General features: G+C 41.4%; 1 protein-coding gene across 1 annotated transcript; it reads right to left on the bottom strand.

The window, feature by feature from the left end:
• On the bottom strand, window positions 2,251-4,345 carry LOC109824217 (protein FAR1-RELATED SEQUENCE 5-like). The gene is made up of 3 exons (XM_020390754.1): window positions 3,617-4,345; window positions 3,362-3,465; window positions 2,251-3,271 (listed from the first exon to the last, which is right to left on the bottom strand). Exons 1-3 carry the CDS (start codon window positions 4,343-4,345, stop codon window positions 2,251-2,253), a joined length of 1,854 nt encoding a protein of 617 aa, XP_020246343.1.

The following is a 22,927-nucleotide window of genomic DNA, read 5'->3' as shown; positions in this document are numbered from 1 at the left end:
AATGGTAGCTGAACTAACTGGTGGATCTGGAACTTCATCAGGATTAGATGTTTCTGAAATAGATGAATATTTTTCTGCTTCTTTAGTTAGATGTCAAGGAAATGCTTTAGATATTTTGCAATGGTGGAAAGTATATGGATCAGTTTCATATCCTATACTTTCCACCATGGTTCGTGACTTACTATCAGTGCAGGTTTCGACTGTAGCCTCGGAATCCGCTTTCAGCACAGCAGGACGTTTGATCGACGACCACAGGACATGCTTAGATCCGTATACTGTACAAGCGGTGATGTGCTTACAGGATTGGTGGAGATACGAGAAGCGAACACAAGGCATCGAACGGATTGCTATGATTGAAGATAAATTTGAAGAGTTGGGACTAGCAGATAGATATAATGATTAGATAATATTCATAAAATTGTAATTTTGTTTTCTTAGCTTTAAATTTGAATTAAATTATTTCGAAAAAAGTTGCAAATGATAGTGATATGGGTGAGTAGGTGCCAACCTAGTTGGGATGTACTCATCTATTGTGATGCGACGAATTTCGAAATAAATTTATACTTGTAAAGGATTTGTAAAGGATTTACCGATTATTAATAAAGAAGTTATTTTTATCATTTTTTGTACTTGTAATTTATGTCATTTCATTTCAAGCTATTAATTAAATTTATGACATTTTTTATAATAATTTATGGTTTATGGTTTTGTTAAAATTAAAAAAAACAAAAAAAATTTCTAAAAAAAAATCAAACCGGGCCGGCCCGGTGTCCGGCCCGCTCAGGCCCGGGCCCGGGTCCGGGCTTGGGTTTTGCCCGGCCCGGGCCTGGTTTTCCGGGCCGGGCCGGCCCGGGCCGGCCCGGATGGACAGCCCTAGGGGGAAGCTAACCTAAGTCACCTTATTACTTCATGCTATAAAAACACCAAGGTTCATCTCTCTTCCCTGTACAGGATTCTTTCCCCCAATGTCAGCAAGGTGAAATGGCGGAATACTGTTTGGGGGGATATGAATTATCCAAAGCATTCCCTAATTTGTTCGCTTGCTATCCAAGATAGGTTGCTAACAAAGGATAGGCTGATGCGGAGGAATATTGTGACAGAAAACAATTGCTGCTTATGTTCAAACTCTGGTTTGGAGAGCAGGGACCACTTATTCTTTAGTTGTCCTTTTTCTAGTGAAGTTTGGAATCAAGTGATGAATTGGTTGCAGTTTAAATGGAAGGCTTGCAGCTGGAGATGCCTCCTTGACTGGTTCTGTACCAAGATAAGAGGTAAAGGGAACAAAACGAAAGTAAAGAGGCTGGCTTTTACTTCTACACTGTATAAAATCTGGTGTGAACGTAATAGTAGGATCTTCAAGCAAGAATGCAAAAGTAAGGATCAGTTGGTGAAGGAAATCAAAATGGATATATTAATCATTACTCTCAACAGCTCCCTGCCGGAAGATTTTAAAGAATGGATCAGCTCCCTGTAAATAGTTAGAAGGATGAATTTTCCTGATATTTTGTAAATTTGATATCTCACATAGGAGGATCTTGATGTACTTAATCTCATTACATTTGGTGAATGAATACAATTTTTTCATTGACCAAAAAAAAAACAATTCTTACAACGTTCCACATTTTTGAAACAAGCAACAACAATCCTTACAAGTTACATCAACAAACCATAACAGCAATAATCAACATTTTGAAAGGCATCCCCACTTTTTGCTGCTGCATCAACAGCTTTTCAACCATCAACCTCTGCCCTTAACAGCTGCTGCATCAACAACTTGCATCAACAACTTCTGTACACATATGCCAATGCAATGAATAAGTCATTTGTTTTTATACACTTAGCCTATGTCTGTTATTATGAAAAGATAAAGAATTGAGTATAAAGGGGCTTACTTCTTGATAAAACAAATTTCTGCACCACTCCTCGGGTTCATTCAAAAATATTCACATCCTCCCCATCTTCACTTGATATCTCATTACCCTCTTGCAAATTCACATCAACACATGTAGAAGACCTACATTATGTTAAAAAATATATATATATATCAAGAGAAATACTAGAATGTGAAAAATAAGACAACATAAAGAATAAAAGAATTATTACTTACGGATTTGTGAGTGCTGGAAAATTTCGCTTATCATGTGATTGGCCTACTTTACCACACCCGTGACAACGTCTCTCTCTTTTATTCTTGACTCTTGCCATTGCTTTCTCTTTTCCTCCTTTCAACCTTTGGCCGCACCCCTTTGCTCACACTTGATTGGGTTCATTGAAACTATTTTGAAAAGTGCAAGAACCATGCGCACTAGTAACATCACCATCACCTATCATATGGCTACTAAGAAATTGACTTATTTGCTCATTAATGCTACGCAAACCATCGGTAAACATCGTCCTTGTTTCTTCACATACGAGGGACTTGTCAACTAAATCCAAAGATGATTGGATAAATTGACTCCGCAATAAAAGATAAGAATTGTCAGAGGTTATCTGCATGCCTTTATTATCAATCACTGTCCCTGATTTTGCAGACTTAGTCCACCTCTTTAAGATGTATTTATCGGGCAATATTTCAGCATCAAACTTCATCATATATGAGATAATGTGCGTACATGGGATTCCGGCGCTTTCGAACTTTTTACAACTACAAGAAACCAAATCCAAGTCCTTGTCATAAACGATTTCGCGGACTTTACTTGCTACAAGCTTCTTTCTTTGAATTTGATACACATAGTGATTGTCAGTTTCCCTAACACATTGCAACTTGTAGTTAAAGCTGTCACACACTTCAGCCTCAAACTTGTAATACATCTCATTCGTGTAAATATCAACCATTTGCTCCAAAAAGTCATGATTTATTCTAAGTTTAGGTTTCTCAATTACATCTTTGTGATCGGCCATCAACTCCTCGTGACGTTGGCGCACTACTCCCCTATCAAACTGAATCATGAAATCCACTAATGAATTATTCTTCGAAACAAATTTCTTGAAAAATGCATGTCCACTTTCTGCTCGTTGACTACTTGACATGTCAGCTGAGAATACGTGATTAACATATGCTGGAATCCATCTTGACCGAAGTTCATATTGGTCTTGCAACCATTTGTTTTCTTCTAACCCACTCTTCTTAATCAGACTTTTCCATTGTAAATCAAATTCTTCATGAGTCTCCGATTTCCAAATGCAAGCCGAAAACTCACTCTTATAAATACTATACTTCACTGCATCAATTTTCTCAGAAAACTTTATTAATATATGCCAACTACAATACCTGTCAAAAGAAATTTCTAAAGTGTTAAAAAAATAGACAATGTATATAAATATTATTTGAAAGAAAGACAATGTATACAAACTATATTACCTGTGAAAAGTATTTGGAAGAACAAGAGGGAATGCCTTAGTCATAGCTGGATCTTGATCGGTAATAATCATCTTCGGGGCACCACCAGGCATACTTGCCAAAAACTGATTAAATAACCATACAAAATCATCAACGCTCTCATGATTTAAAAATCCACAAGCAAAAAAGAATTGTCTAACCGTGATTGTTAACCCCCATTATTGGTGCAAATATTAGGCCATATCGATTAGTGTTATAAGTGGTATCAAAGATTACAACATCACCGAAAAAACTGTAAGCCCGCCTTAAAGTTGCATCAGACCAAAAACAACGAGTAATCTTTTGTTCCTCATCAGCCTCAATTTGAAAAGTAAACGAGGAATTCTTTCCTTGTTCCAATTTTAAATAATTATAAAACATTTCACCATCATGCCCCTTCATATCAGCATGTATATCCCTTTCATGATTATACAAATCTCTTTGAGTGCACCCAATATTTTCTATACCTCCAGATTGTACTCCAAGAAAACTAAATTGTTGATGCTGAGGTATATTCGCCATGGAGAACTGTTTACTTAAAGACTTTGTTGCGGCTGAAACGTTACGGTGGGACCTTAAAAGATGAACCTTCGATGGCGTTGATAGAGGGTGGCTGTGCTCCTTATTAAAAACAGTAACAATGTATTTTCCGGAGTTTGATTTTAAAACTGCAATTTTGGCATGACAATCCTCTGCTAAGCTTCCTCGACGTCTTTTATTTTCAACATCCGCGATTCTTGAAGATTTTCCTTGTTTAAAACAAACATACTCCTTCCTTTTTATTGCACCACTTCCCGGCTCTTTCTGAGTAGTCCAAGCCCTTACACTAAACCCAGCTGTTTTTGCATAAGTATTGTAGAATGTCACAACATCATCAATTGTGTCAAATTCTTGCCCCTTTTTTGGCCTTAACTCATCTGATACTTGAGGAGTATATATCGAACTATCGTCATTCAAGTTTTCCATTTCTCAAAAAAATTGTAATTGACCTATATAAAAACGAAGTTACATGTCAAATACACAAAAACGAAGTTACAAGTCAAATACACAACAAAAGTCACCAGTTCTATCCAAACGTCATGCGGACTGCAGAGTGAAGGAAACAAAATATATGCAAGTTATGGAAGTAAAATACAAAAAAACGAAGGGGAATATGTCAAATAAAACGACAACTGAAGCAAATAATTGCCATTGTCCTGCTAGTCTTCACCAACATAGACTCATAGCTCTCAATTTGATATGAATTATTATCAGCAATTTGACATAAATTCCTATAATTTCGGAAGTAAAATACAAAAAACGGAGGGGAATATGTCAAATAATTTAACGACAACTGAAGCAAATAAATTTGACATAAATTCCTATAATTTGATATGAATTATTATCATCAATTTGACATAAATTCCTATAATTTCTACACATAAATTCCTATAATTTCTACACAATCAAAGGATTTGAACAATTATTGATGGAGATCTTTACCTGCAGCGTCGGATGCCGTGTTTTGGGGCTTGAGGGAGATCGTGAAGTTCTGATCCCGTCGGCGGCGAGAGTTGGGCACGAGATCTCGTCGGGTCGGCAGCTCGAGGAAGTTCGACGGCACGACGAGAGCACGAGATCTGGGAGAGAGAGCGAACTAGAGATCCTGCAGAGAGACCCGGCGAAGTTCGACGGCTCGAGCACGAGATCTCGTCGGGGGTGGGGGCTGAGGCTCGAGCACGAGACCCGGCGAAGTTCGACGGATCTTCGTCGGCGGCGGTCGACGCCGTATTGATCTCCCGTCGGCGGCGGACTTCGTACGAGGGTGAGGCCGATTTTTGGGAGAGAACAAGATGGATTTGAGTCACCAAGAATTAAAGAGTGAAAAATATATATACATAACACTAACCATTTTATATATATATTGTTATTTTGTATATATGGTCTTGAAAAATAATTTTTGATCAAGAGACTTGAAAGTTATTTAAAACAAAGAGTTAGCATGTTTTTTTCAAAATTTTTAAATTAAATTTCTAAGATTTGACTTGGTTTTGTATTGCTATAATGAGAAGATTTTCTAGGAAATTTACCTTGGAGTTATATATAAAAAAAACTTTCTTGAGTATTAACTAGCTTAAATTAAGATGTATAAATATATCAAAGAAAATTAGTTATTTACTGACTTCTTTAACTTGGCAAGTTGACCGAATTTTGTGGGTATATTCACTACGAACCCTCACGAGACTACAACTAGTCTACTAGGGTAACCTAGGAGTTTAAATGCTTGTTGTATGCGCTAAATACAACTGCGATTCCTGCGAAAGTGAGTTAGGATTTTCTTTTTATTTCCTTGCTAAAGGACTAGCAAAAGTTTAGGTGTGAGGGTATTTGATAATAATATTTTATTTTAATTTTATACCCTTATTATCTATTTTATATGAATAAATATGCCACTAATAATTGTTTTTATCTTTAAATGCAGGTTAATAAAGAATAAATCCCAAAAATTCCATCTCTCAACAAAGGCCCCTTGATTTAATGAAGAAAAGTCCAAAGCTAAAAAGAAGAAAAAAATGCCAAAGCCAAAGCCAAGAAGAAAAAATGCCAAAGTCCAAAATCCCAAGCCCAAATACAAGAGCAGCTGTGAACATCACATTGGAGAGGACCCCACATCGATGCCAGCATCGATACGCCTATCGATGTTAACATCGATACCATCGACCAGGCAGTTACAATCCAAAGGCTTAAATTTGTTGTTTTTGGATAAGATTTCAATTCAAGGGCTCTTATTCACTGATGTTTACTATAAATAGGGGTAGAGAGTGAGGGGTTAGAGGTGTGAAAAATTTTATAACTCCATTTGGAGAGGAGGGTTACTCTTAATTGAGAAGAACTTTCAAATTTATAACTTTTGTTACAATTAATAAAAAAAAATTCTCCACTTCAAATCTTCTTCTCTTTGTTGGATGATGATGATGGAGATGAAAAAAAGTTTGAAGGTTTACAATTTTTTTATTTTTCTCTTTTATTTCTTTTTAGTAATTTCTTTATTATTGTTTATTAGTTAGATTTACATTTATTATTGTTTATTAGTTAGATTTACATTCATGCTTGTAGTGTAGATTTATTTTCTTGTCTTTTTATTTCTTTTTGTAGTGTAGATTTATTTTCTTGTCTTTTTATTTCTTTTTGCACTTTAATTTGTAGAGTAGATTTATTTTCTCGCATTTAATTTTTGTAATTTATTTTGTAGTTTAGATTTTAATTCTTTGTAATTAGATTTATTTCTTGTTCATAGTTTAGAGATTTTTCTTTTCTTTTTATTTTTGTAATTAGTTCTTTTTCTTCTTGTTTTTATTTCTTAAGATGTAAAATTAATTCTTGTAGGAATCTTAGAATTATATGAAACTAGTCTAATTTCCTTTATATTGTATGAATTATTCTCTTGCACTTAAAATATTCATGTTTAGGATAATCAACTAGAAAACTAATTGGTAGAAGAAGAATTTGATAATCTATGCTTATCTTAAATTGTTTGATAGATTATGCTTTTGAATTCTAGGATTACTATCTTGTTGTTGTTCTTATCGTGAATTGTAATTTTGACTTAGATGATAATTTGATAGGTTATACTTTCCTTGAATGGTTTGATAATCTATGCTTAATAAATCTAAATTGAAATATGACAAAAAGAGAATAGTTTGTATTTAATAATTAAGATTAGCTAGTGGATTTAATTCTAGATTTCTCATATCTTTAATTGAACCTTCCATCTTTTATTTTCTTGATTTTTCTCTTTCTTGCTTTTTATTCTATTCTTTGATTCTTACTTCTCTTCGCTAAAATTCAATTTATTGTTACTTGCACATATTCAAAACAATCACTCTCACTCATCATAACTCTCACATTTATTCTTTAATTCTATTTTGTCACGCACACAACATAAGAACCAATTCTAATAATCTCTTAAAATCACCTTCCTCGTGGGATCGATAACTTTTTATACTATAACTTGATCAATTGTGTACTTGCAATTTTGGTACATAATTATGCCGCATCAGTAGCCTCTATATATAGTAGAACTGAGATAATTGGTAAAGTGGGATAATTTTTTAACACTGGGATAATTTAGTGGAACAACAATGGATAATTCTTGAAGTTGAATAATTTGGTGGGATAATGATGGATAATATTATGAAGGGGATAATTTGATAGGATAATTTGGTGGGGTTAACGGCGGGTATAAATTATTATTGTTAATAATTGTATATTAAAAATAATATAAGATTGATAAGCAATTGATTACTCTAATAATAACTATAAAATATAATGCAATAAAGCATCACTATTCATCTCAAATAATAAAATATTTTACAACTAAATAAAAATCTAAATTCCTAGAGTGACTCGATTCCCATCATCCCACATGACCTCTGCCATAGAATTTCTCCAAGCTCACGCATCTGCTCGTTGAGTCTGTTGAGTCTGTAACTCATCTTCTTCATCGGAGTTATCATATGTATCAGCAACATTTCGTGGAGATTCTAGTGGAAGATCATAAATGTCGAAGTCATCATTCGTATTCTCCAATCTTAAAAAGTTATGCAATCCTACGCATGCAACGAACATCTTTATTTGTGTGGCATACGAAAAACCTGGAGGTTGGCTCTTGAAAATAATGAATCTAGACTTAAAAACTCCAAAGATGCGCTCGACACAATTTCTAAGAGACGCATGCCGATGGTTAAAAACTTCTTTTGAATTTCGTGGTCGTTGTCGATTATTAGCAGGGCCTAACTCTAAAAGATGGTACCTTTGACCTCGGTATGGAGCAAGAAATTGTAGCTTATTTGGATAGCCGCAGTCAACTAGATAAAATTTATCTGCAAACAAGAATAATAACATGAATGAGAAAAAATATTATAAAACTAAAAAATATTCTTTAATTGATAGAATACTATGTAAGGATTATTACTCTGTGGAAGCAGAAGTCCATAAGGTCTACTCATTGCATCCTTCAAGACTCTTGCATCATTAGCAGAACCCTCACACCCAGCTAAGACATAAATGAATTTGAGATCAAATGTGCAAGCTGCCAAGACGTTCAGAGAGAGAAAACCATATCTATTTCGATAGGGCGTCTGATCTCTGTTATACACCATGCACGGTATATGAGTCTCATCTATTGCACCGATACAGTCCTGAATAATCAATGTGTCAGACCATCTCAAGTGATGTGTGTAGGCCGTGGACGCATGTGTGCACATGTGTGTGTCTCTGTGTGTGTAAAATCTAAAGCAATAATAATTACATTGAAATAAGGCCAAAAGCAAGATTCTGATTTAACCTTATCAGGTGGATCAGTAAGGGGTGATTCCATCAAGCATGATGCTAAAGATACCAAGGCCTGTAATGCTTTATTGAAACATACACTGATGGTCCATTTTGAACGATCAAATCGATCAGTTGCAACAGAGTATCGTTGATTTTGACTAACCGTGAGAAGAAAAATAGCAATCATCTCCTCAACACTAATGTGGTATGTGTCTTGTATATGGCCCCGTTCTATTGTAGGCATTAAAAAATGCCAAATTTCAAAATATGAGAAGGATGGTCAGGAAGACGAACCTCGTCTCAAACAGAGACGAGGCTCATCGTTTAGTGAAAATCAACCTCGAGAACGCAGGTCGCCGAGCAGTAAAACTCAACAACAAACAATGAAACTTGTCATTGGAAACGATGTTCGACATTCATCTTCGAAAGATGAGGTTCATCAGTGAAGATAAAGCTCATCGTCTGACTTGAAGCTCGTCAGCGAAGACGTGGTTCGTCTGAGGGAAAGTCACCAGGTTTACTACACAGTTGGACCCAGCTATCGAAGACGAAGTTCATTGGCAAAGATGAAATTCATCAGATGAAGTCAGTGAAGACAAAAATCGTCAGAAGAAGCCTATGTACTGCAAAGTATACTTTGTAAGACGAACCTCGCTGAGTATCAAGTCTCGTCTTACATAACGGACCTCATTTCAATTAAAGACAAGGTTCGTTGTCCACGAGAGATTTAGCTGTAACGGCTCCGAAGACTCAGTTAGCCACGTGGGCTAATCTTCGGGAGCACGTTACGACGTGCGCTGAATTGAAGGAGGTAGTTACGCCCCTCTACCCGTGATCTTAGCCATGGATGGCTATAGAGGAAAGGGCTGGAGATTTTCGACTTGGACTTCAAGAAGCATCGAAGATCAGAGTTTCTGCGTATAGATCCGGAGTTCAAACTTCGATTCTAACCGGCTAACGAACGTCAGAAGCTCCAGCAATCTTGTTCTGATCGTCAACGAGAAACAATCTCGACTCGAGCATCGGGGGAAGCATCCTTTCGCCACCAAGAACCAATGTTAAACAAGGAGGAGTTGAATTAATCTTCTCTTCATCTGTAATCGAGAGAGAGTGTGAGTGATTGTAAGGGTTTCGTATCAAGTGATCGAACCCAGTTTTCTTAAAACAAGAGAATCAATCCAACTTTAACTTTTTGACCCTACATCTATCAAGATATTGCATAACTTCATGAAGCAATCTGGGTACATGCGGTAAATTCTACGAAAATCTTGTGGATGATTATTCATCTTGGACTGTAAGTATATGAGACCAAGATCTGTAATACCACATCGAGGACTTTGAAAATTAAGCGTATTTGTTATGAACTCCTGTGATAGACATCCTGATATATACCTTTGTGATGAGATCTGCAGCCTCAGCAACTAATTCGATTACACGAATCAAAAGATTATCATCAAGTCTTCATGATGAAAATATAAAATGGGCAAATTTTGAGCTTCCTCCATCCTATTAAATAATGTAACCAATAAAATATAATCAATTTACATGAAACTTATGTGCATAGGAAATAAATAAAGCACTCTATTATTAGCACACAATGGGACTGATAACAAAGTAGCAATCAATTAAAAAATGTTGATATGTATGCTAATCGTTAATCACCAAACTATTGAAAAATAGAAGAAAAACATAATATTGCACTACTCTGACCTACACAACATACAAGAATCATTTGTTAGGATGATACATATAATAGAAACTTCATCCATTAAATTGAAATGAAATTGATCCTAAAAATACTTTCCAAATCTTAAAAAAACATGACATAATCCCAAGATCCACCTACTCAATGAAAAATAGTTTGACAATATGAAATTCCACATAATCCTAACACCATAACAAATCTTAAAAAATATATAAATATCCTAAACTTCTAAATTACTGCCTCTAAACATCTCCAAAGAAATTAGAATCATAATCTTCACCATTTGGATCAAAATTGGCTTGAGTCCCTGTAGGCTGTCTAAAAATCACAATGGATAGCTAATCCCTATCAAGCCCTGATAATGGAAGTTACAATCAAATGACTTTATAATCACTGCATCCTCAACTCTGCAACCGCTATAAACACGGCCTCATCTCTGAGATGATTGATCTTGATGGCTGCGACAACAGCATGAATAGTATTATTAGCAACTATTGGAGATGCTGATGAGCAGTGTAATGATTTCAGAAATAAAAGGTTGGACTTAGTTGGTGAGTTGCTTGGTAGAGAGCTGTGGGCAAATATTCATCTTCAAAACACTATGGATGTTGATTCCCGTCAAGCTCTCACAACGAAAGCTACAATCAAATAGCTTTCGGGTCGACAATCGAAAGCGGCAAATAGGAGGCTTTCACACAGATCGAGAAGAGTTACAATTTGACGACACTTCTGACAGTTAATGAAAAGTCTGTTCAGTAGCCTTCACAACCAACAGTGAGAGTTACAATCTGACGACTCTCATATCCTATAACAGGCAAAGATCAATAAGCAATAGCCTTTGCAATGTTATAATGGACAAGGTTACAAGTCAACAACCTCTCTCAAACGCAGAAATTCACTCCCGCGTTTCTCAAATCTAAAACACACACAATCTGTGCGTTCCTCAACAAACATTGAACTCTGTAACGCAGAGTTAAAGCACTAAACGCACACATAACATGCGTTCTTCAACAGGCTCAACTGTGTGTCCCAAACTCTGGACGCAGAGTTGAACTCCAACGCACCAGCGACCAGTGCGTTTCCAATTCCAGAACGCAAACGACCTGTGCGTCTCAAATCTCTAACAGAGATTTAACTCTGCGTCTCAAGTCTTGGACGCAGAGTTAAAGCCCAGAACGCCAACTGAGGCGTTTTGACTTGTTCAAACGCAAGTCGAACGGCCTCAAAACCGTTATCCCACGTTCTGAGGGATCTTCGCCCACTTAGGAGCGGAAATAGGGGTTGGTTACACCCCACATCACCCTATAAATAACCAACTTACTCAACTGAGTAAGGGGTTGATCGGTTGGTCGGTTGATCGATTTTCTGATATCAAAACCGTCTAAGGTCATCAAATCTCAGCAGTTTCACGAAGAAGAAGATCTCCTGGAAATCAAAGAACTAATCAACGATCAGTTAATCGAATCCCGAGGGATCCCTTCATCAACAACCTAGTCCACTTGGCAATTAACCAGGGATCCCTTCATCAACAACCTAGTCCACTTGGCAATTAACCGAATCTTCGGTTCCAACAACTCTGTTACAGAGTTTTAACTCATTCTGAGTTTAATCTCATCAAACCAAACAGTCGGTTTTCAACAACTCTTGTCAGAGTTCTTAACTCGTTCAGAGTTCTTTACACTCGTCAAGAGTTCTAAACCGAAGTCATCAAACGCTTCAATTGTTCCAGTGAAGAAGGACGGTCGGATCGTCAACGGAGAGCAAGTTCGACGAGATCAATCGAAGGAGGCACTCCATCGCTACCAAGAAGAACCCAGTTTTAAACAAAGGGGAAAACCAAATTCGTTTTCCTCTCTTTTGTAATCGGAATCCAAATTGTAACTGAGTTTGAGAGAAATACAAGTTCGAATTTTTCTTTCATTGTCTTTTTGCAACAAATTTCCAACAAACAAAAGATGGCGACTCCGCTGGGGACTAGCTTCTCTGACGAGGAAGTGGTGGCGCAATCCGACGTTCACCTTACTGGAACCACTGTCGAAACTCTCGTCGTAGAGTTCGACCAAGCCAAGTATGAGGAGGCCCTCTCCTCTGGATCGCTTAGTCCTAAAGCTAGGCGTGATACCCACAAGACCTCTAAGGAGGTCAACACTACTGCTGAGATGCCAAAGAAAGCCCTCTCCTTTGGCCAAGACCTTAAACTCGCTCTGCGGGTTGAAGATTCCTCCCCCGTATCACTACCGCTCTGCGAGTTGAAGATTCCTCCCCCGTATCTCTACGGCAAATAATAGGTCAAAAGAGACCTATGTCGGAGGAAAACCCGACCAACGCCGACGATGCTGCGGCCAAGGCCTTGAAACAGGCCAAGAAAAATGCTGCTCGACGAAGGAGAAGATCCTTACGGTGAGCATACTTGCGATTTGGCCGAGCTACTGCCCAACGCAAAGACTGCGTTTCTGAGCCTGTGCCCGAACTGTGCGTTTCTGCTACAGAACGCACACTTCATGGCAATGAACCCGACTATGAGCCTCGGGTTATTCAACTCAAACGCGACCCTCAGTGGCGCGTTGTTCAACATAGACGCACACCTCAAGAGTGCGTCCCAAAACGTGGCTTCCAAAAGCACGTTTAATCATTCAAACGCACGCCGTGCGTTCAGTCAGAACAAGACCCTCAAGGGTCTGTTCAAACAACCAAACGCACACCTCAAGGGTGCGTTCATCCAAAACAAGACCCTCAGGGGTCTGTTCAATCATCCAAACGCACGCCACAGGCGTGCGTTCAATCAAAACCCGATCCTCAGAGGTCTGGGTCATCAACCAAACGCACATCAAAAGTGTGCGTTAAATCAAAACCCGATCCTCAGGGGTCTGGGTCATCAACCAAACGCACATCACAAGTGTGCGTTCAAACAAAGAACGACCCTCAGGGGTTTGTTTCAAAACGCACACCTCAAGTGTGCGTTCAACCAAAACAAGACCCGCAGGGGTCTGTTTCAACATCAAAACGCACACCACAAGTGTGCGTTCAATCAGGACAAGATCCACAAGGATCTAGTCCATCAATCAAACACAGGCCTCGGCCTCGTGTTTATAAACCAAAACGCGACTCTCGTGTTTCTTCTCAAGAACATGACACGGTCCGTCAGGTTCAAAAAGGACAGCATGGATTTAAGATTCATGTCCAACCCATCCAAGGGCAGGGGGTTCCATCCCCACCTTCACAAAATCTTCCCCAGGTCTCCGACTTGCGTGAATTGCTGTCAAGAGGAAGGCCAACACAGCAAGTGGCTCATTCATGCCAATGTGAGCGGCTCATATCTGCTGTCCTCTCCGAATGCAGCTGTTGCTCACCGACGCCTAGGCAATCGGTGTTTAATAGGTTGACGAATGTCGCTAGACCTGCTAAACGACAGCGTCGTCACAAAAAGAAGACCTCTGAAATCGAATATCCTGAGGTCACCATCAACTCATACTCCAGGCACAGCAGGAGACACTTCTCCAATTAAAGGATATGATGGCCCAACTTATTGCTGAAAAAGGCCACAAACCTGAATCTTCCCGGAGGACAACCTCCAAAGGAAAACAGAAAGCGACCGAACATTCGGATCGTGAGACTCACAACCTGGAATCCTCTTCCGAAGGTGAGAAAGAGGTGGAAAAAGAATTGCATCCTCAATCCACTAAAATGGATGAACTGGAAGCTCGCCTCAATGCAATCGCCAACAGAAGTGAGCTCCGTGAAGAAGGAGTGGTGAGGCCTTATCCTGCTGAGTGGGATATAGCTCCATACCCACCAAAGTTCAAAGCTCCAACTTTGCAACCGTTCGAGATGTGGTGGCGAACGATGCCATCTTGACGCGATTGTTCATTGGCACTCTTAAAGGAGTGGCATTTGAATGGTTTATGAAACTGCCTGCTGGATCTATTCAGAAATGGGTAGATTTAGAAAGGCTTTTCCTGGCCAGGTTCTTCGAGGACGATACAGAAGTTTCGGTCCCGACTCTTCTCGCTACCAAACAGAGGAAAGGCGAATCAATCAAGGCCTACGTGGAGAGATTCCGCAGCATGGCATTGCGATGCCCCTCAGGTATGACTCAGTCAACCCTGGTTGAAACTTGCAGGCACAACCTGCAGACTCAGCTCCTTGCCCAGATGGGGGTAGCAGAGTGTCGCTCCTGGAGACAACTTGTTTCGCAAGGAGAACAAGCTGAAGAGATCGTAGCTCGGGTGAAAGCCGAGGAAGCTGCACAACCCAAGCTCGGGTGAGAGCTGAAGAAGCTCCAAAGCCCAAACAGCAACAGCAACAGCAACGCAACCAGAACAACGCTCAGCGGTCTAAGGGAAAAGAGACCCTAGCAGCCGACTACTCTCGGGTACCACCGCCCACGAATCAAGGCAAAGCTCCCAATAAGCAAAAAGTGCCCAAACAGTATTCCTTCAAGGAAGAACATGTGGACACTTTATTCCAGCTACTGCGGAAGAACAACAAGTTACAGCTTCCTGAAATTAGGAAGCCAGAGGAGGCAGGGAAGGTAGATGACCCTAATTACTGCCGCTATCACAGGTTCCTAGGGCATCCTACCAAAAGATGTTACATCTTTAAGGACATCCTCCAGAATTTGGTGGACGCTAAAGTGCTTACTCTGAAACCCGAACAGAAGACTGTCTCTACCAACATGATAGCAGTCCAGTTCAGGTTCCTAGGGCATCCTACCAAAAGATGTTACATCTTTAAGGACATCCTCCAGAATTTGGTGGACGCCAAAGTGCTTACTCTAAAACCTGAGCAAAAGACTGTATCCACCAACATGATAGCAGTCCAGTTCGGTGACTTCCCTCCAGTGGCGTCAGAGGGACAAGGGGTTGATACCCCTTACCACCTCGAAAGGAGAAGTCATGTGGGTTCATCCTGATCTAGTGGGAGACCAGCAGTGGACGAATACCTCGTCCAAGAAGAAAGGAGGCAAGGCTAAGTCTTCCAACACGATTAGCCCCTCCATCACTGAGAATGATGATCACCTCAAGACCCTCACAGATTCAGAGGAAGAGAGGATTGCCCTAAGTCGAGGAACAGCCCCAAGACGCTGGAGGTTCTGTCCCGAAGAAGCCAGCTGATAAGGGGAAACTAAAAGAACTCCGGTTCAACAGGAATCTCCACCAGGAACACGGGGAGTCGAGCAATCCATTCCAATTCAATGTCATGGCGCAACTGGCCAACATACCGGCCAGGATTACTCTATACGAGCTCCTGAGGTTGTCCAAAACCACCAAGGAAGCTCTCATTGAGGCATTGAAGAATACAGAGAGCTTCATCACCCAAGTCACTCCAATTCCCGAAGCTTCTGAAGATCAAACTTGTCGACAATGTCTGCAAGCATCGAGAAGTTTACCCTGCATATCATTTACTCAAGAAGACATGCAGGTCAAACACCAACACGACAGACCGTTGTACTACACAGGGTATATCGGATCTTCCGAAATCAGTCGTGTCCAAGTTGACCCGGGCTCCGCGCTCAGCATCATGCCTTATAGGGTCATGCAGGTCTTAGGAATCCCTATGCACAGGTTGCACACTACCCAAACCACCATCTTCGGGTTCAATGCAAACAGTACTCGACCCTTGGGGAAAATCAAGCTCAGATGCCAGATTGGAGATCTCAAGTCTGAGGTCGCATGCTACATCATAGATGCGGACACGTCCTATAATCTTTTGCTAGGACGACCATGGATACATGCAAACCGCATTGTCCCATCTACCTTGCATCAGGTCATGAAGTACGCCAATGACGAGGGTGAAGTTCGAACCTTGATTGCGGAAAAATACCCTTTCCGAGGAGTGGAGAACTTCCACACTGACTCTGTTTTCTACTTAGAATCTCAAGATGTTGACAGTGGCAATGAAGCAGATGTCGAACCAGATCCTGAGGAAGATTGTCCATGGGAACTGAACTTAGATGTAATGGGTCAGGATGAGAGTAATAATAATGTACCGAGTGAGGGCGAATGGTGCATTAATGAAGATTTTCTTTTGGAGTACTTGCCTGATGTGTCCTCTAAAAATAAATCAATAGAGTCTGATCCTAATGCAGGTACCAACCCATGGCACGCACTTTGCACGGAGGCATCGCTTACGTTGCCAATCAAATCATTCTTCGCTTCAGATGAGGAAGCAGAAGACGCACAGAAGGCTTTCTTCAAAGTCCCATCCAAAAGGAAAGGGCAGAAGCCGATCTGTTTTGGTAAAGTCAAACCCGAACAACTCAAACGAGGAAGTTCAGAGGAAGACGACGGAGTTCCCCAATTCCATTATCACGAACCCAATTCTATATGCTTAATGAAACGAATGGGGTATAATTTTAATGAAAAGCAGGGTTTAAACTTCGGGAAGGGCAGGCGAACCCCAGTCCGAATGTCTCTAGCCCCTGAAGGAAAACCTCAGGATTATTACAATAAAACCGGAAGAGGTTTAGGTTATGTCACAACTCCCTCTGCCTCAGAAAATGAGATCAGTAATTATCTGCGTCAAGATCATTCGTCCGGAACCTCTTCCTGGGAATCCGACGTCAGTGTCGGACCTTTCTTTAAAGGTTTGACTGTGAACATGGTTTCAACTAGTCACCCTGATGAAGATGCAGGGGGTGACGAAGAGTTAATTGAGTCGACTAACGATCCTTGGATCAAACGTCTTAACATCCTGTGGGATATGCGTTTCGAACAACGCGAACCACCCACTGAAGATAAGGTGATCCAGGTCAACATGGGAAATGAGTCTGACCCCAAGCCTATCTTTATAGCTGAAGACCTATCATCATCCGAGAAGGAAGACCTTATATCTCTCATCCGAGAATATATAGATGTCTTCGCTTGGAATTATGAAGATATGCCTGGTCTTGACCCGAAGGTGGCCATGCACCGTCTCAACATCGATCCGGATGTAAAACCCGTTAAACAACAACAACGCAGGTTTCGTCCAGAGATCATGGAATCAATTGAGTCAGAAGTTAAAAAGCTTATAGACTCAGGTTTTGTTAGGGAAGAACAACACCCTGACTGGGTGGCCAACATCGTCCCAGTTCCTAAGAAGAACGGTAAAGTCCGGATATGTATCGATTTCCGCGATCTCAATGCCGCCTGTCCGAAAGATGAATTCCCACTCCCCATCACGGATGTTATGATTGACAACACCTGCGGATATGAAAGGATGTCTTTCATGGACGGATTCTCTGGGTACAATCAGATAAAGATGCACCCGGACGATGAAAAACATACTGCTTTTAGAACACCACTGGGGGTGTATTGCTACACAGTGATGCCCTTCGGCCTGAAAAATGCAGGTGCAACTTATCAACGTGCAATGAACACAATCTTTCACGAACACCTACGAAAGAAGATCGAGTGCTACGTTGATGACATAGCAGTAAAGAGCCAATGTAAAGACGATCATCTTGCAGATCTGAAGACAATGTTCGAAATCATGCGAGCACATCAGCTGAAGATGAACCCGACAAAATCGTTCCTCGGAGTTTCAAGTGGAAAATTCCTGGGATTTATCGTTACTTCCAAGGGAATCTCTCTTGACCCAGAAAAAGTGCGTGCCATCCAAGACATGCCACCTCCGAAGAATCTCAAAGAGCTCAGAGGTTTGCAAGGCAGACTGGCCTACATTCGAAGATTCATATCAAATCTTTCAGGGCGCTGCCAACCTTTCTCTAAGCTCATGAAGAAAGGAATATCCTTTGTTTGGGATGCTGAGTGTCAAAGAGCATTCGAGGAGATTAAAAAATATCTCACTCAACCGCCAGTTCTCGTGGCCCCGATATCAGGAAAACCATTCCTGTTATATGTGAGGGCCATGGATCATTCTCTTGGTGCTTTGTTAGCTCAGAACAATGATCAAGGTCAAGAGCAAGCCATCTATTACCTGAGCAGGACTATGATGGGAGCCGAACATCGGTACAATCCGGTCGAAAAAGAGTGTCTCGCCTTGGTATTCGCAATCCAAAAGATGCGACATTACCTAGTTGGACAGACCATTCAGGTCATCTCTAAGGTAAATCCTTTGAGAGTTCTGATGACAAAACCATCATCTCTAAATTGCCGGCTTGCAAAATGGGCCATTCTCTTGTCGCAATACGACATGCAGTTCATGCCTCAAAAGGCGGTCAAGGGCCAAGCACTGGCAGACTTCTTAGCCGATCATCCAGTATCAGGAGCATCTAAGTTGTACGAGGAATTACCTGACGAGGTTGCTGAAGCTTGCGCTACCCAAGAAGCTACGCAAGTGTGGAAGCTATTCTTCGACGGTGCATCCAGAGCAAATCCTCATGGAGCAATCACTGCGGGAGTAGGAGTAGTGTTAATCTCTCCGAACGGCCACGTAATCCCAAGGGGATTCTCTTTAATCGAACCATGCACCAACAATGTAGCCGAGTATAATGCTCTGCTATTAGGAATGCAATGTGCTGAAGAACTTAATGTTCAGCACCTTGAGGCTTACGGTGATTCTCAGCTCATCGTTAATCAAGTCCGAGGAGAGTACGAAGTACGTCATGAGGATTTGATTCCGTATTACTTCGCGGTGCTAGAGCAAGCTCAAAAGTTTGAAGGCTTCTTTATTGAATATGTGCCAAGAGCTCAGAATGCATATGCTGATGCCTTAGCCTCTTTGGCAACTTCACTAGCCTTGCCACCAGGAGTGGAAGCGACGATCCCGGTCATGGGACGTAAGCTGTGCTTTTCCAAGATCTCCATAGAGGAAAACCCAGACGAGATGACGTCGGGAGAAGTCTGTACGGCATTTATGGAATTCGAATCTAGGGATTGGCGATTCCCATACATCGACTATGCCCTATATGGAATTCTACCCGATGACCCTAAGGAAGCGGCTGCCATCAAACGGAAGGCCCTCCAATTCTATTATGATGCAGTTTCTCAAGTCTTGTATCGTAAATCACATGATGGAATCTTACTTCGATGCCTTTCTCGGAAGGAAGCGAAAGAGGCCCTCAAGGAAGCTCACGGCGGAATGTGCGGAGCTCATCAACCTGGAGCTAAATTAGGAGATCGACTCCGACGAATCGGCTATTATTGGCCGAGGATGTTTTCAGACGCGGTTGACTACGCTAAACGTTGTCACGCATGCCAAATTCATGGAGATTTTATTCACCAAGCACCGGGGAACTTACACCCCACATCGGCGACTTGGCCATTCGAAATGTGGGGCATGGATATCGTCGGACCGATCTCCCCTCCGACGTCCAAAGGACACCGGTTCATTCTAGCCGTGACCGACTATTTCTCCAAGTGGGCGGAGGCAATCCCGTTAAAAGAAGTCAAGACTTCAAACGTGATCAAGTTCATCAAACATCACGTCATCTATCGTTTTGGAGTCCCAAGACGAATAGTTCACGACAACGGGACACAATTCGTCAGCTTTGGGTTTCAGAGATTTTGTGATAAATTCAGAATCCAAAGTGTTGCATCTACGGCGTATTACCCACCAGCAAATGGTCTTGCAGAAGCTTTCAACAAAACCATAGTGAAGCTTCTCAAAAAGTTTGTTTCCAAGAGCCGGCGCGATTGGGATGAAAGACTCGGTGAATGCCTGTGGGCTTACCGCACAACAGTGAGGACCCCTACAAGAGCTACACCATTCTCTTTGGTATATGGCTGCGAGGCTGTACTGCCATTGGAAATTCAGATCCCTTCTCTGAGAGTTGCTATCACAACTGGACTAACAGAAGAAGAAAAACATCAACGACGTCTGCAAGAACTTGAAGCTCTAGATGACAAACGACTTCAAGCGCAGCAACAGATTGAGCTGTATCAAGCCCGTATTTCCAAGGCCTACAACAAAAAGGTCAAGGAACGGATTTTCAGGAAAGGCGATCTAGTTTTGGCCAACAGACGACCCATGGTAATGACCCACAAAACCAAAGGGAAGTTCAATCCCAAATGGGAGGGGCCCTTCGTAATAGAATCAGTCTATTCGAATGGAGCTTATCGTCTCATCAATCAAAAAGGAGATAGGCTCATGATGCCAATCAATGGGAAGTTCCTTAAGAGATACTTCCCATAAATCATGTAGCCCCCTGAACCCCAGCTAAATCAGGCTGGGGGTTGCCTATTTATAATGTAACCCTGTCTTGTATTTCGTCATGTTAACATTACACCTCTGACGATTGAAATTTGCTAGAATCGGTATAATAAAGAAAATTTCAATTTCATGCCAGGTTAACACTATACTTATGGCATTTGCTTTACTTTTCATTGTCCTGAACCAGATTTCAACAAAAGAGATGATGAGAGCCAAAATGATATCATTTTCATTCAATATTTTTGATTTGAATACAAAATGAATCGAAACGAAAATGATACAAAATTATTCCTAGCTAAAAAGCAATCCAAGTCCTAAACATCGGAGCTCATCAGTCTAAAAGACTTGAGTTTAGCTTTCAGCGCCAATATTTTCTCCTCACGAGCCTTTTTGACTTCCTCTGTTATCTTGCTCTTGAGCTCCTCTTCATTTGGCGCTGCTTCTGCAATCTCCCGCCTAACTTTGTCAGCAGCAACAAGCTCATCACAATAGCCCTTGAAAAGCCCGTCACAATAAGCAATTAACCCTTTTATGACTTCCATGTCGCCCGCTAATCGAGCAGTTATCTGAGCTTGCTCGATACCAGCACGGGTAAGCTCAATCGCAGTATCCCGAATACCTGCAGCAAAAGTGCCCAAGTCCACTTGCACTTGAAGATGTTCCCCGCGCAGGCGAGTAATACGAGAATCTGCTTCGTTTAGACTCTTCTGAAGAGCTTCTTGCTGCTGTACCTTCAAGGCTCTGGCCTGAGAAAGAGCCCGATCCACTTCTGGTTCGATGGCATCGCGTTGTAGCATTGAAAGGAATTCCAATTCGTATTCCAGAACAATAATGCTCTCGCGACAATGTTCAGTCCACGATGTATCCCCCTGGTCCCTAATCTTGGCAAGACACTTCAGCAGATGGGGTTCGAAGACTTTGAAACTCACGTCCCCGAGACTAACGACATCAATAGTCATCTGCATCCAGTACTCTAATTGCTCGATGAGTTTCCTCAAAGTCTCCGAGCTTGGGGGTGGAGCAGTCGGCGGATAAGTGAAGCAATTCTCATAATCAGTGCGAATGGGAGCGTTTACAGCTTTAGATGATATCTTTTCGGGCACATCTGGCACTGAATCTGGGACAATCAATCCCTGCCCACCTGTCAGGATTTCAGGACTAGGAGGAGCAGCTGGAGGTATAGTATCCCCGCTGTTTTCGGGAGACGAAGCAAGTGCAGACTTCATGGCGTCCCCCATCAGCTTAGCTCTCTTAGAGTTCTTAGCTGCGACAGGTTTTCGTTTACGAATTCTTCTATCGTATTCGCCTACCTCCTCAGCAGTAAGAGCCCGCTTCCCTGATGATCTCAAGGAACGAGGCTCGGGAGAGAATGCTCCTTTGAGAACCTCTCTAGTGTTCTCTTCTTCAGAAGGCTTAGCAGCGGGTAATTCCTCTGAGATTTCTTCGATTCCGGACGCCTCTCGTTCGCAGGACAGATAATCCTCTATCCCTGGGAGTCGAGTCCTGCCGGAACCACTTCTTGATTTATAAAGCTCTCGGATTTCGTTTATACATGAAGTATAAATGTCATATTCTGGGATCAGAGAAGCTTTATCAAACCAATTGCGGAAATCTGCTACAGTGGAACAATTAGGTGGCAGATTAGGCAGAGTAAACTGCGCATGAGTTCCTCGGGCAATAAAGAAACGCCAAGCACGAGCTCCTTCATACAGATTCCCGATGTGAGCTAATTGTGGATTAGGGTTACCAACGTAAAGCTGGTCGTACCCGAACTGTCGGGCAAAACGTGAAGGAACGTAAGGCTCAATTATGCATCTTTCACCTATTCTGAAAACCAGATAACCCACCCTGATAGTGAGAAGCCATTGGAAGGTCCCTGTATTTAAAAGCGAGGACCCTTCGAAGACTACGTCGCCAAACTTCGGGCCTTCTTCTTCAGCCCCATCAAAGCAAGGGCGACAGCAAAAGAGATCATAACTGGCTTCCGAAGACAAAAGTTGCCTAGCCCGGACTATGTACGCAGTCGTCCACGTGGCTGGCTCGAGCCTTTGCACGAAAGGAGTAGAGGTCTCGTCAGTATGTATAATCCCCCGCATCAAAGAGGGACAGTGCAGCACAAACCAAGCCACTAAATAAGTGTAGGGCATTGGTGTGCGGGGTTGAGAAGTCTTCCAAACTTTCCTCCCAGCAACAATCATCTCCTGGACGTCGAGGAGTTCAGAAACCAAATCCCGTAAGCCCCTCTGCAGACAACCTGTCATTGCCGAGAGAAGGCTTAGTGGTCTTCCATGAGCCAGGAGAACGGCTGGATAAACGACCTCAACCAAGATCGATTCAGCTGGCTTCGTCGGCACAACACACCGCTTCAACCATAGCATCAAGAAACCAGCGAGAAGGGCCGTGTCAGAAATAGGAATTGCAGCCTGATAATGGAA

Source organism: Asparagus officinalis, chromosome 9, assembly GCF_001876935.1.
Source record: "Asparagus officinalis chromosome 9, Aspof.V1, whole genome shotgun sequence".
Taxonomy (NCBI): Eukaryota; Viridiplantae; Streptophyta; class Magnoliopsida; order Asparagales; family Asparagaceae; genus Asparagus; species Asparagus officinalis.
The sequence above is the reverse complement of the archived record's forward strand: the minus strand, read 5'-3'. Positions and strand labels throughout refer to the sequence as shown.